This window comes from Rhinoraja longicauda, chromosome 9, assembly GCF_053455715.1.
Source record: "Rhinoraja longicauda isolate Sanriku21f chromosome 9, sRhiLon1.1, whole genome shotgun sequence".
In the NCBI taxonomy this organism is placed as follows: Eukaryota; Metazoa; Chordata; class Chondrichthyes; order Rajiformes; family Arhynchobatidae; genus Rhinoraja; species Rhinoraja longicauda.
Window position 1 is genome coordinate 3,280,374 of NC_135961.1, and position 15,898 is coordinate 3,296,271.

The following is a 15,898-nucleotide window of genomic DNA, read 5'->3' on the forward strand; positions in this document are numbered from 1 at the left end:
CTGAAGAAGGGTCTCGACCTGAAACGTTACCCATTCCTTCTCTCCAGAGATGCTGCCTGATCCGCTGAGTTACTCCAGCTTTTTGTGTCCATCTTCGGAGAATTCTTAATGTTCCGTACACTGGAGCCAAAACACAGCATGCAAGAATGGGAGAAAATTGGAGAGCAGCCTCAGCATTTCGTGCATCCCATTACAAGATTCAGACGAAGAAAAGCTAATTTTGATGGAACATGAGTAGCATTTTTTTTATTGGATGAAAGAATTGTTTCACTATGAAACAATTTAATAACGCATCAACCAAGCTACTAAAGCACTTTCATTGTTACAGGGCCCATAATCTATTCAGATCAAGCAGGATTCATGTTCTCCAATATATTGATAACATTTTATATAAGTCGAGGGATCATTTAATAGACAGTCCTAAATGCCTACAGCATGAAAGGCACTGCTAAATATTAATTATGTATAAAAATAAGACTTTCTTATTCCAGTGCAAAACAGGACCATGTCATGCAAGCAACAAATCAGGACATTAATATACAGCATCATAATGAAGCAAGAACTAAAGCATTATGGATTAGTTTCATTGAAAAGTCTTTTGCACTGATTCTTAGCTATCATTAGTACAAGTCTCCGGCATTGTGTCAAGCAAACAAGCAAAAAAAAACAATGCAGCAATTTTACTCGAACATAGGACACCCTATCAGAAGCTTCAAACCACTCACTGATTAAATCAATTAAATGACACTAGCATAAATGGCCACCACATTTCTGGCAAATGCTGACTATGATTTCTGATTTGTGTGGTTTTTTTTTGTCAAACAGGAGTTTAATGGCATTGAAGATAAAGATAACATTTTTACAGGAGAAGCAAATTTCTAAGCATTTATTTTGTGGTTTATTTCTGTTGATATTTTTGTGGCTTTTGTGGCCCTTCCCAGTGCTTCAACTTTGATGACAACGATTGTCAAAGACAAGAGCCAAGACATCATTGGCTCATAACCACCTTCCTCAATGTGCGGGACAAAACAAAAACAGCGGCTGCCCGTTAAAATACGATGTTTAAACTGCATGCACAACACAACGTTTAAGATATGATTATAGCTAAGTTTGGCAAATATAACAAAAGCAACTTGTAATTATTTTTACACCTTTAATGTAACAAAATGTCCCAAGGCGTTTCACAGGAATGCCAATAAACAAAATTTGACGAGCCGCACAAGGAAATATCACAGCAGGTGACTCTGTCAAAGAGGTAGGTTTTAAAAAAGCATCTTAAAGGATGAAAGGAAGGTGAAGAAGAGAATCCCAGAATCTATATTTCTAGGAGCCGAATGCACAGCTGTAAATAAAGCTGTAAATGCAGAGATGCTCAATGGGACAAGAATAGATGATCGTGTTCGAGGTGGATTGTCTTAGGTGGAGGCATTAGCGAGAGGGGAACATGATGGGATGAAATCACAAATGGAGATTTTTTAAATAGAGGTTTGCTTAACCAGAAGTCAATGGAGGCCAGCAAGCAGGTCAGGGCTAAGTGCGTTTTGAGTCATGGACTAGTGGAGTACCTGAGGTTTAAAAAGTATGGGGACCAAACATGAATGCAGTGGGATTCACAGGTAACAAAGGCATGGGGTGAGAGTTTCAGCGACAGGTAAGAAGGTGTTGGGAAATGCTCTGGAGGTAAAAATAGGCTGTGGCAACACGGTTAAGTGGTCCAAGGATCACACCAGCCAAAATCTGACTGTCAATAACAGTTTCAGGCAGATGTCATGAAAATGCAGATGGGCTCACGAGCTGGGAAACACGTTTTGTGACAGACACTGACGACAACGGAAATTCCTCCTCATCCATTATGGGATGTTAGATAAGCTGCTTGATTGCTTAGAGACATGGTGGTACTGAGATAGATCTGCTCTTCCTCAGCATTGACATGGAAACTGATGATGGGTATTTGGGCGTTGTTGTTGATAGTGTGCATGCAGATGAGAAGTGAAAAAGGCCTGCAATAGATCCTTAGGTGGCAGCGTGGAAGAGAAAGAGACGCTATTGTTTCGGTTAGTTTCGTTGATAGGTGATTCCCTGGCAATGAATGGATAATATCCTTCCAATATGAGTATAGTTCTTTTCAGCTGGACAACAGCAGGCAACTACTGAAAGGGAATGGTGTGGATAACCACTTTAAGGAATGCACAAAAGTGAGAATGGCGAGGGGGGATTTTAGTCAGTCAGTCAGTCAGATAAAATGCCCCTTGTGACTTTAAGAGCTATTTTGCTATGAGCGAACAGATTTAACCAAGGAGATTTTAGAATAGTGTATTTGAAGAAATGAGGGATGAAAACTGTTTACAAAAAAGTACTCAGGGGAAGTTTGCTGGTCAGTATTTTAGATAATAGTATTGTAAAATCAGGTGATGGGTCAGTCTCGTTGATAAGACAAGTTTGGAGAGGTCATTCAAGGCGACAGAGAGAACCAAAAAGTAAAAGTAGAAACTGAGTACTGAAATTCCCAATGATGAACAGTCTGAAATGCAAGTCGCCCAATGACAGATGACCCTCTGCCTGGCAATATTTGTCAACCAGCCGAACGATCAAAGCGACGTTTTGTCATGTACATTGGGTCAGATGCATCGCAGCAAAGGTGAGACTTCTCCGAATGTTAAACTTGATACAAGTAATTGCAAATGAAAAACTCCCATAAATAACATAACAGTACAACCCGGTAAAAACAAAATTAAATGGATGTGTCATTGCTGTTTCAGAGTTCAGACAAAATGAGGTCAGATGACCCATGTACTACATCTCCTTTCAGGCCATCCAAGACTATGTTTAACATCAGTATTTTACAGTATCGTTGATCAGGGTATCCTGCTACCTCTGGGACCTCTGTTGCATCAAGGCCTGTCCATGTTTAGAACAGAAGAGACATCGATGGCCAAGGCAACTGCATTTCTCCTGCAGTAGAATTACATTTTTCCACCATAAAATTAGATTCTGAGCAGTATCGGCAAACCCTTTCCAAGCACTAGTATCCATAAGAAAGTATTCAAGAACAATCATCACAGCACTTAACAAGATTTAATGTACATTTATTCTTAACATGTGGAACATATAGTATAAAGATTTTATACTGAATAAATGATATTCATTAAGCCAGAGGAAAAGGAGGAATTTACATCAATGTTTTTAACTACATTATCTGAAATACAAATATGCTGATTCGCATCACTGAAAAATTTCTGAAATTGTGTTTCTTCATTTTTTTTAAAATTTCTGATCATTACCTGTACTTAACCTTTTCTACACCTTGATTACGAAGCAAAATGTGATCAGCTGCTCTCCTTGAAATAGAGCACAACTTTATACATACAGAAACTTGTACATCACCCTCATAGGAGATATGGCCAAAAATATATAATAAAAAAAATAATTAAAATCTACCACTTTTTTTAAACCTTACCACATCATGGAGAAAGGAAAACTGTAAACCTCATTCTAAAAGAAACAAAAAAAAACAAAAAAACAAACACAACAGAAATAGTTCGAGGGTATGTGCAATGTACAACTTCTATATACATTACAGCACTTTGGCTGTTGGAAAAAAATATATCAAAAGATAAACTGAGTGAAGTATGAGACTGTTGAGGACTGTCATTCTGTGGAAGGTCAAGAAAGGTATGAATATGACAGTATCATGAGGAAGCAATTTCTATTTATCATCACTTTCTCTCCCAAACCAAACAGTTTGTTTGCTGCGAGGCTAATGCATTTTTATATTTTGTGTTTTACAGTCAACTATGCACACCGTTTCTTTTTATTTGATCCCCTATACCCAGATCACTAAGTTCTATTGCACAGCGTTTCTGTGGTGTGTATATTTCAAAATTAATCTGTTTTCCCATTTTTTTTTTTCCTTTTTTGAACTGGTAAAGAATAGTTAATTGTACAATGTTCGCCACATTTCAAAATTCACCTGTTTTGCTTCCAAAAATATCATACAAACATGAAAGTAACACCCAAAGGGAATCCAGGGACAGAGATGACCCTAACTGTACTAGACAGCGACTTTGGTTAAAAAAATGTTTTAAAAAGTACTTATACACATACAGCAAATATTTATTTCCATCTTATATTTGACCAAATTGATAACTTTGTTTAAAGCCCAATTTCATTAACAAATGGGGCAGAGGAGCAAAGGTTACTTTTTTGTTGGATAAATAATAGAAACAGCCAATCAAACGCAACGTCTTTGTCCCCTCTCACACATGCTTGGGTTTCCACTTCTGTCATAACTGACCGATTATGAACAATGTATCACAAATGACAGATGCAACCATAGTGTTCAGAACTGATGATATAGAAATATCTAGCAAGCGACCCTCTTGTAAAACAAACTCAGAGAGGTTCTCTTCTACTCTCGCCATGGCAAGTAAAGCCTTGGCTGCCCGGCACATCATGTGTGCACTCGTTGGCTCGATGGGTGGAGGCTGCATGTGCATCAGGTTCGGTTGACTGTGCTGAAGTTGGGCCACAGTGATGCCATCCTCAAGAAAGCTGATTAGGTTGCTGATGCTTCCTTTTTGCACAGCTATCGCTCTTGCAACCATTGTGTCTCCCTGGGCAAAGTTTGACAACAGAGCAACAGACATTTCTCGGCAGACTGAAATCCTCCGGTCCCCCACGTACCTAACCAAAGTGGAGTATAGTTTCTCCTGACGGCTGAATGGAGGTGTCGCCAGAATGAGATCCACGTTGTTGTCCTGAATGCTGAGCTTACATAAAGTTTCCAACACAAGTCGCTGTGGTGACAGGACCGAATTCAGTCCCACTGTTGGGAAAGGATCCTGGGCCTCTGCGGAAGGACATACCATCCAGTGTAGCAAGCCTTCCAAAATTGGCAAACAAATGCTTTCTGGGTAAATAGACAGGTCCAGCTGCCCAGAAATGTTGGCTAATGTAACTAAGGTGTTTTCCCGTAAAACCTCGAAGCAATCCCACCACCATTCGTCTTTGCTGCAAGGTATCCCTTCGTCCTCCTCTTCCTCTTTCTCATATGTACGTGGCGTCCGCTTTCTTTCTGGATGCTCGTGGTGCAGCAAAATCAGCTTTCCCAAAATGAGTATTAGGCCTGAGTGCTTTGACATTTCAATGTCATTCCTAGGCACAAAAGACAAACTACGAACTATATTTGACACACAAATACAACGCTTTGCCAAGGAGTCCCGCCAGTCAGAGATTGTGCACAACGGAGTATCGTCACGGCTGCAAGGCTCGTCCTCCAATAACTTTATGTTTCCGATTTTATTTGCCTCGTGGATGCCAAAGAAACATTTATTTTTTTCTGTCTCAGAAGTCGAACCATTGGAATGGTCGTCTGTCAAGGCACCATGCTGAACTGACAACACATCGTCTATCGTTGCTGTGATACTCTTTTCTGGCCGTTCTTTTGTACTTAGCTTTTCTTTGTTCTCGTGCTCCGTTGTCTTTTTCTCTTTAGCTGGAATACTTAGACATCCCGTCACCCTCTTGCGTGCTAGTATTTCCATTTTGCTCTCAAAGTGGGTTTGAATATGCTCTGTTGTGTCGCCTCCACCAATCTTCCAATGAAGCAATCCACTGTCAAACTCCTGAACGCGACCAAGTTTACTTGTACGGTCTCGAACGAAAAGGTCCTTCTTCTTCACAATCTTCAATGGTAGCCTGTCAAACCTACTGGCTTGCTTTGGTTTTTCTTCACCAAGTTGCAAATCACTTGCTGCAAGGCTGACCTCACCGTCTTCACTTTCTGACTGATCATTTTCTTCTGGATCGGTGTCACCATCGCCATCGTCTTGGTCCATTCCTTCGCCCTCTTCCTCCTCCATAGTACCATCTTTAATATCGTTAACATCATCTTTCTTAAATATGTTGGGATCAAGCAGAGCCTTCTGACCGGGATCGCCAACCTCGTACTCTTTCAAAATGCCAAATATTTCTATCAAGCATCTTCTGAAATATTCCACCAGAAGTTCCAGGAAACCAGACAACTGCAACGAAAAACAGAAATAAAAGGACTTATCTTAGGGTCATAGATCGATACAGTGTGGAAGCAGGCCCTTCGGCCCAACTCGCCCACACCGGACAACAATATCCCAGCTACACTAGTCCCACTTGCCTGCGCCTGGTCCATATCCCTCCAAACCTGTCCTATCCATGTACCTGTCCAACTGTTTCTTAAACGATGGGATTTTCCCAGCCTCAACTACCTCCAATGGCAGCTTGTTCCATACACCAACCACCCTCTGTGCGAAAAGGTTACCCCTCAGATTCCTATGAAATCTTTTCCCCTTCACCTTGAACCTATGTCCTCTGGTCCTCGATTCCCCTACTCTGGGCAAGAGACTCTGTGCATCTACCTGATCTATTTCTCTCATGATTTTGTACACCTCTATAAGATCACCCCTCATCCTCCTGCGCTCCATGGAATAGAGACCTAGCCTACTCAACCTCTCCCTATAGCTCACACCCTCTAGTCCTGGCAACATCCTCGTAAATCTTTTCTGAACCCTTTCAAGCTTGACAATATCATTCCTAGAACGTGGTATCCCAGAACTGAACATAATATTCTAAATGGGGTCTCACCGAAGTCTTATACAACTGCAACATGACCTCCCAACTTCTATACTCAATAGTCTGACTGATGAAGGCCAAAGTGCCAAAAGCCTTTTTGACCACTTTATCTACCTGCGACTTGACCTTCAAGGAACCATGCACTTATACTCCTAGATCCCTCTGCTCTACAACACTACCCAGAGGCCTACCATTTACTGTGTAGGTCCTGCCCTTGTTCGACGTGAAGCACATTTTGAGGCACATTTTTGCTACATTCGTTTCAAATGTTGGCTTCCAAATAAATGTACTTAAATAGTATTGGGATCCTAATTTGTGCACAAGGCAATTAGATTTCTGTTCACACTAGTTGTGCAAACTGGGGCACATCTACCACCGAGCATTGTTCCAATGAAAGTCTGTCTTTCTTTTCCATTCTTTCTTCAACCGATTTTAATCATTTTAATGCAACATTTTTACGTGGCGGCTGCGGCTGACTAGCAGTCTGTCCGTCTTTTTTTTGTTGAGTGTCGGTGTTGGGATGATTTTTATATATATTTTTTTGGTTGTGTATGTGTGGGAGGGGGTGGTGGTGTGTGGGGGGTGGGTGTGGGTGTGGGGAACTTTTCTCTTCCTCACGGCGCGGGGTGCGGCTCGGCTGCGGGGCCTAACATCCCCCGGTGCGGCTCGGCCGCTGGACTTTACATCCCGGTGCGGCTTGGCCGCTGGACTTACATCGCCCGGTGCAGCTCGGCTGCGGGGCTTAACACCGCCCGGTGCGGCTCGGCTGCGGGGCTTAACACCGCCCGGTGCAGCTCGGCTGCGGGACTTAACACCGCCCGGTGCGGCTCGGCTGCGGGGCTTAACACCGCCCAGTGCAGCTCGGCTGCGGGGCTTAACACCGCCCGGTGCAGCTCGGCTGCGGGGCTTAACACCGCCCGGTGCAGCTCGGCTGCGGGACTTTTCACCGCTGGTGCGGCTCGGCTGCGGGACTTAACACCGCCCGGTGCGGCTCGGCTGCGGGACTTTTCACCGCTGGTGCGGCTCGGCTGCGGGACTTAGCTGCGCAAGGCTTGGTCGCGGGCCTTTCATCGCCCGGTTCGGCCGCGAGACGTTTCAGCGCCCGGTGCGGGGACTGTGCGGGTCGGTCGGGGACGAGCTGTCTGTCCGTGGGCGTGGGGAAGAGAGGGGAAGTTTTGTTGCCTCCATCACAGTGAGGGGGTGTTTGGCGTCACTGTGATGGACGTTTGTGTTGGGGTCATGTGTCTTGTGTTCTTTTTTTCTTTCTATGACTGCTATGTAGTTTCGTTCGGTACTTCGGTACCGAACGACAAATAAAGCTCTGTTATACCTGTTATTATGGCAATACTAAAAACAGTTTTGCAACTATGATCATTTTTTTAGGCAATCTATATAGACATTCAAAAACGAAGGGAGATATTTCATTAAAATCTACAAAATATTTCGATATTTTGAAAACCACTCTGGAAGAATAAAACAAAAGATATATCTTTCAAAAGCATATCTTTCAAAAATCAAAATAAAGTTGCTTTTCCATGAAATATTTCATGAAACTTCACTAAGTGCTCTTTTGAAGAATAAATAAAGTGATGAACTGACCTGAAATGGAAAGGAATCAAGTATTGGGATTTTGGAAGATTCCAGGATGGGAACACATTGCATGCACATTGCATTTCATCAGTCTCATCTTCCTGCACTATAGCAATGTTCAGTTAACTATAATGACATATCATAGTTGATATATAGATGATATAGTTGATACTATAATTGTGCATGACAGTGGCTGTTCTCTTGATGATTTTGGGGGCAATAAGTTAGATTTTAATGATTTAATGTCTGAACAATTGACTAATCACCAGAAATCACCAGGTTGCGAATCCTGTTGCAAAATGGACACACTGTCTTCACTTTCTGTCAGACCATCATCAGAGAATGGAAGGGCTTGAGAAACTATTAAGCAAACTTAAAACTGCTGCAAAATTGGCCACTAGTGTTTGCACTACCCATATTTCACAGCAGTCAGTAGACAGGGGTATTATTTTCAGCCAAAATATGCAATGTGCACCATTTCCCAATGACTTAGAAGGATGAGAGGAGATCTTATCAAAACGTATAAGATTATTAAGGGGTTGGACACGTTAGAGGCAGGAAACATGTTCGCAATGTTGGGGGAATCCAGAACAAGGGGCCACAGTTTAAGAATAAGGGGTAGGCCATTTAGAACGGAGATGAGGAAAAACCTTTTCAGTCAGAGAGTTGTGAATCTGTGGAATTCTCTGCCTCAGAAGGCAGTGGAGGCCAATTCTCTGAATGCATTCAAGAGAGAGCTAGATAGAGCTCTTAAGGATGGTGGAGTCAGGGGGTATGGGGAGAAGGCAGGAACGGGGTACTGATTGAGAATGATCAGCCATGATCACATTGAATGGTGGTGCTGGCTCAAAGGGCCGAATGGCCTCCTCCTGCACCTATTGTCTATTGTCTATTGACTTAATACAAAATGTAAAAGTTGCAAAACTGCAATCAGCAACCCAAATAGAACAGCTGAATTATTCAGCACGCTAATGGCTAAGAAATACAAATGTTTGCATCTGTGTCCACATGTCTATGCATGCATAAAATACCCCAGTAACTAGGTTGTCTTCTATTTTAATTGGCAATGAACAATTAAACTGTGGATTAGATTGGTTACACGTGAGATTATCTACATAACAGCGTCAAAGTCTTCAATGAGTATATTTTTTCCCCTTATCATTGCTTTCATTCAATCATGGCTGATCTATCTCTCCCTCCTAAACCCATTCTCCTGCTTTCTCCCCATAACCCCTGACACTCTATCTATCTGCCTTATAAATATCCATTGACTTGACCTCCACAGCCATCTGTGGCAAATAATTCCACAGATTCACCACCCTCTGACTAAAGAAATTCATCTTCATCTCATTCCTAAAGGAACGTCCTTTAATTCTGAGTCTATGACCTCTAGTCCTAGACTCTCCGACTAGTGGAAACATTCTCTGCACATCCACTCTATCCAAGCTTTTCACTATTTGGTAAGTTTTAATGAGGAACCTCCTCAGATTTGTACAAATTAGACTGCTTTGGAAGGTCACCCTACATAGGCACTTACATAGTGGAATTCAGAAAAACTGCGCTGGTGTAAATCTGAAATAACTAGAGAAAATGTTGGACCATGCTCTGTGCCAGGCAGCATATCAGAAATGTTCATCTGAGCGAGTATTTCAGGCCAAACCGACATCAGAACTTCCGACAAAGGGTCTTGGGCCGCACAGTGGCGTGGCGGTAGAGCTACTGCCTTACAGCGCCAGAGACCCGGGTTTGATCTGGACTTTGGGTGCTGTGTACGTTCTCCCCGTGACCTGCTTGGGTTTTCTCCGAGATCTTTGCTTTCCTCGCATACTCCAAAGACGTGCAGGTTTGTAGGTTAATTGGCTTAGTGTAAGTGTAAAATTGTCCCCAGTGTGTGTACAGTACTGTTAATGTGCAGGGATCGCTGGTCGTTTCGGGTCGAGACCCTTCTTCAGACGTATTATTGTGTTTGTTCTGAAGAAAATCCACACAATTCGATATTTGCTTCCCTGTGATTGATTAAGAATTCTGACATTAATTCATTAAAATCTAGCATATTGCTCCAAAAACGGCAGATTTACACCAGCGCAGTTTTTCTGAATTCCACTATGTAAGTGCCTATGTAGGGTGACTTTAAAAGCAGTCAAATTTGTACGAATCTGAGGAGGCTCCTCATTTAAACTTACCAAATAGTGAAAAGCTTGGGTAGAGTGGATGTGCAGAGAATGTTTCCACTAGTCGGAGAGTCTAGGACTAGAGGTCATAGACTCAGAATTAAAGGACGTTCCTTTAGGAAGGAGATGAGGAGGAATTTCTTTAGTCAGAGGGTGGTGAATCTGTGGAATTATTTGCCACAGAAGGCTGTGGAGGTCAAGTCAATGGATATTTTTAAGGCAGCCATACCACTATCATGCTCAATGAACCACTAAAGATTAATGGTTAACACGAGATTGAGGATTTGAAAACAGGATTGATGAAATCTGGTGTAAATCCAAAACTAAAAGTAGACATTTCTGGAAATAATGAACAGGTAAGTCACGATCTATGTGGAGAAAAAAAAAACATTTTAGGGTATCAATCTGTCATCAGAACAGTTTTGATGAAAGCCAGTTCAGTGTTTTCTGGTAAATGTATCCTTTTGGTACCCTTCAACTTCTGCACCTAATCCATTGCCTTGATATCCTTGAGAGGAAAAAAAACTACAGAGCTGTGAATGATTAAGTACAGATATTTAGACTGCTCTTACATATGAAAGACAATGAAATGAAAGAACTTATTATTCTATTTGATTCTATGATTCAGATTGTAGTCGCTCTTCAGTTTTTACATCCATTGCCCAGTTAATAAACTGAAAGTTCAAAATACATTTCAAGATATCTTGAAGGTATTTATTCACAAAATGCTGGAGTAACTCAGCCGGTCAGGCAGCATCTCAGGAGAGAAGGAATGGGCGACGTTTCGGGACGAGACCCTTCTTCAGACAGTCTCGACCCGAAACGTCGCCCATTCCTTCTCTCCTGAGATGCTGCCTGACCTGCTGAGTTACTCCAGCATTTTGTGAAATAAATACCTTCGATTTGTACCAGCATCTGCAGTTATTTTCTTACATTTCAAGATATCTTGTTACGTATCCCACGGATACCTCACTATACATAGCGAAATAGCTTGACAACTTGATCAGTCTAAATCTACAACTGCTCATTTCCCAATAAATCAATCACTATAACCAAAACGTTACAGAACCCATGAAGACTTCAAAATCCACGGTGTTATTTAACAGAGGATGTGATTGTACCACCAGAGCCATCCAGCTTTCTGGTTGGTATGACGTAGTCCCCTGGGGAACATAATCTTGAGGAACTGACTCCAGCAGTCAGAAAAATAAAATGGCATTAATTGTCACTGCACTTCCCATCGCGTTAGTGCAATTTCTCCGACATCTTTTAAATGACGATATTCCTTCTCCAGTAGGACTGCAGTGGCTGGCAGAGCAGCTTCCTCACAGCGCCAGAGGCCGGGGTTCGATACAGACCTCGGGTGGAGTTTGCACATTCTCCCCTGTGACTGAGTGGTTTTCCTATGTGTGCCACGGTATCCTCCCACATCCGAAAGACATGTGGGTTTGTACGTTAATTGGCCGCTGTATGCAGGGAGTGGACACGAAATTGCGATAACGTAGAACTACTGTGAAAGGGTAATCAATGGTTGGCATGGACTCAGTGGTTCAAGGGCTTGTTTCTAATGCTGTGTCTTTCAATTAAATTTCTTTTAAAGTACAAAAATACAAATCTGCATGAAAAGATAAAATTTTAGATTTTTAGATTTAGATTTTAGATTTAGAGATACGGCGCAGAAACAGGCCCTTCGACCCACCGGGTCCGTTCCGCCCAGCGATCCCCGCACATTAACACTATCCTACACCCACTAGGATCAATTTTTACATTTGCCCAGCCAATTAACCTACAAACCTGTACGTCTTTGGAGTGTGGGAAGAAACTGAAGATCTCGGAGAAAACCCACGGGAGAACCTACAAACTCCGTACAGACAGCACCCGTAGTCGGGATCGAACCTGAGTCTCCGGCGCTGCATTCGCTGTAAGGCAGCAACTCTACCGCTGCGCCACCTCAAAATGGGTGGATAATTCTCATGCTTTGGGAATATTTTCATGCAGATTGCGCCTCTGAGGCTCTGACCATCAGCCACCAACTGTTCAAAACACAGCCTTTGTCCCAAGCAACAAAGCAGTCAAAACTGAACCGGGTTGGAGAGGAAATCAATTCTACATCCACCATTAGTAATCAGCAACCTTGGCTCAGATAATAGGATCACAAAATTCAAAAAATATAAGGTCTTAATTTCAGGTAGGTGTACCAACCTGGGAGAGGTTGAATGTCGCTACAGTGCTGTCATCGTAGAGTAAGATGTTGATGGTATCCAGAGCCCAGGAGCTTTCGGCCAGAAGGCCGGACTTGAGGGACATCATCACCCGCCATGCCTCCGGTGCTCCTGAAAGATCAATCAAAAATCGTTAGTCAAACCTGCACTTGGAACACCTCAGTTGATCAAATTAACACCAATGTTAACGTGGGACTTGTGCAACGACAAATAATAAAAGAACCGACACGTAGCTTTGTGCAGTTAGATGCACAGAGTCATCGTTAGAGGCAGGAAACATGTTCCCAATGTTGGGGGAGTCCAGAACCAGGGGCCACAGTTTAAGAATAAGGGGTAGGCCATTTAGAACTGAGATGAGGAAAAACGTTTTCAGTCAGAGAGTTGTGAATCTGTGGAATTCTCTGCCTCAGAAGGCAGTGGAGAGGGAGCTAGATAGAGCTCTTAAGGATAGCGGAGCCAGGGAGTATGGGGAGAAGGCAGGAACGGGGTACTGATTGAGAATGATCAGCCATGATCAAATTGAATGGCGGTGCTGGCTCGAAGGGCCGAATGGCCTCCTCCTGGACCTATTGTTTATTGTCTATTTTTAGATGCACAGAGTCTCTTGCCCAGAGTAGGGGAATCGAGGACCAGAGGACATAGGTTCAAGGTGAAGGGAAAAGATTTAATAGGAATCCGAGGGGTAACTTTTTCACACAGAGGGTGGTGGGTGTATGGAACAAGTTGCCAGAGGAGGTAGTTGAGGCTGAGACTATCCCATCATTTAAGAAACAGTTGGACAGGTACATAGATAGGACAGGTTTGTAGGGTTATGGACCAAGCGCAGGCAAGTGGGACTAGGGTAACTGAGACATTGTTGGCCGGTGTGGGCAAGTTGGGCCGAAGGGCCTGTTTCACACTGTATCACTCTATAGCTATTTATGCCAGGGCAGAGTTTACTATGCAAGCATTGGTGCTAACCAATGTAACATCCTGGATTCTGGTAATTCAGTATAGACTGCATTGGTAGCAAAATGATTATGTCATTGCACACACAACTCAAAAGCTTGAATCCACCTGAGCATGTGAAATTCAACTGAATCGATCTCATGTTAAAAGCTTAGTGTCAGTAATGGTGACATTGAAATTGCTGGATTGTCATATAGGGTCCAGTTGATTTATCTGCATATCCGATCCTTGTGTACTTCCCTACCACACCAATATAGTTCATTCTCAACTGCTTTCTCCAATGGCCTGCCAAGCCACTCAGTGAATCAGCCTCACCAGCATACAACAATCCTGTGAACAAATTAAAATCATAGACAATAGACAATGGTGCAGGAGCAGGCCCCTCGAGCCCGCACCGCCATTCATTGTGATCATGGCCGATCATCCACAATCAGTACCCCGTGCCTGCCTTCTCCCCATATCCCTTGACTCCGCTATCTTTAAGAGCTCGATCTAACTCTCTCTTGAAAGCATCCAGAGAATTGGCCTCCACTGCCTTCTGAGGCAGAGAATTCCACAGATTCACAACTCTCTGAGTGAAATGGCCTACCCCTTATTCTTAAAATGTAAATTCAAACAATAAATTCAGCGCATAACTCAGATGATTATTCCTATTGTTTCTGTTGGAACTAATCCTCAATCCATATCAGAATCCTATTCCCCATCACCATGCACTTGATTCTGTTTAACAATCTCTTACACTGCACCTTCTCAAAGTCCAGGTGGCCAACTGGTTTGCCTTATTTACATTGCCATTTACAGACAAAATATTACCAGCAGATTTGTCAAACACAATTTCAGTTTCATAAATCCATGTTGAGTCTGCCCTATCTTTTTTAAATTATTTTCAAGGTATCCTGTAACAACATCCTCAATAATAAATTCTAGCAATCTCCCCAATCCTCATAAATGTGTAGGTTGCAAATGACACTAAACGAGGTGATGTTGTAGACGGCGAAGTTTGTCATCGAAAATTGCTAGGGAAGTGTCTGAGGAATGGCACATGGAGGATATCTATCTGTATCTATCTATCTATATACTAAAACTCTCGTTTGTTTGTTTGTTTGTTTGTTCATGAACTACAGCCAAAACGGTACACGATAGTGCAACAATTTTATGGCCCACCTTACTCACCGTCGTCCCTTTGGTGCTTGTAGAAGTAGTTTCATTGAAATTGGTGTTATATTTTAAAAATTATTCACATTTTAAAGTTTAAATCTATCTCCTAGGGAGGGAGGGAGAGGAGTTGGGAGGAGGGATAAGGGGGGGTTGAAGGGGATGGAGTGGGGGGGGAGGAGGGGAATGGGGGGAGGCGAAGGGAGGGGGGTTGGAGGGAAGGGGAGGGAGGGATGAAGGGAAGGGGGAGGAGGGGGGATAAGGGGGCGAGGGGAAAGGGAGGGGGGCAGGAGTGAGGGAGGAGTGGGGGAGGAGAGGGTGCTGCACCAATGCAGGAGAGGTTTGGGCCCAACGGGTCCACTTGGTCTAGTATCTATATACTAAAACTCTCGTTTGTTATCTTGTTTGTGACTGAACTTCAGCCAAAACGGTACACGATAGCGCAACAATTTTAGGCCCACCTTACTCACCATTGTCACTTTAGTGATAATGCAAGTAGTTTTATTGAAATCGGTGTTATATTTTTAAAGTCATTCACATTTTTAAGTTTAAAAGGAGGGGAGGGGGAGGGGAGGAGGGAGGGGGGAAGGGGGAAGAAGGGAGAGGGGAGGGGGGATTGAGGAGAGAGGGGAGAGGACAGGGTGCTGCACCAATGCAGGAGAGGTTTGGGCCCAACGGGTCCACTTGGTCTAGTATATTACTAAAACTCTCATCTTGTCTGTTTGTTTGTCTGTCGCTTTGTTTGATTGTTCGTATCCAAAATACAGCCAAAACGGTACACGATAGCACAACAATTTTTAGGCCCACCTTACTCACCATTGGCCTGTGGTTCAAATGGTTGTTACATTTTAAAAGTTATTCACTTTTTAAACTATATAAATCACTTTTTAAACTGTAATAAATCCCTTTCCCACTTGCCCGGCCTGTCAGCCGCGCCTGCGCAGTAATACCTCCGCGTTCGACGTCACAATGGGAACACAACGTGTCTGCTCCTGCACAGTTGGGGCCCGTTGATCTAATACTTACGTAAGATGGCCGCCAGATCTGTGAATGCGCAGAACAAACGGGTCCGCGCCTGTGCAATTGGGACCTGTTGATCTAATACATATGTAAGATGGCCGCAGGATCCGCGCGTGCACAGTTGGGGGGGGGGGGGGGGGGGGGGCGGGTTGCTCGGAGGGGGGGGGGGCGGGACTTCCCTGAGTT

At 43.2% G+C, this 15,898-nt stretch overlaps 1 protein-coding gene across 4 annotated transcripts in view; it reads right to left on the reverse strand.

The window, feature by feature from the left end:
* Positions 1 to 329: 329 nt before the first annotated feature.
* Positions 330 to 15,898, reverse strand: part of arid1b (AT-rich interactive domain 1B) — a 462,315-nt gene continuing 446,746 nt past the window's right edge. For all 4 annotated transcript variants that reach the window (XM_078404705.1, XM_078404704.1, XM_078404702.1 and 1 more), the window contains 2 exons: positions 12,570 to 12,700; positions 330 to 6,023 (listed from right to left, as the gene is read on the reverse strand). In XM_078404705.1, coding sequence (XP_078260831.1) covers positions 4,284 to 6,023; positions 12,570 to 12,700 — 1,871 coding nt within the window. In that variant the 3' untranslated portion in view covers positions 330 to 4,283. The remainder of the gene's footprint in view (positions 6,024 to 12,569; positions 12,701 to 15,898) is intronic.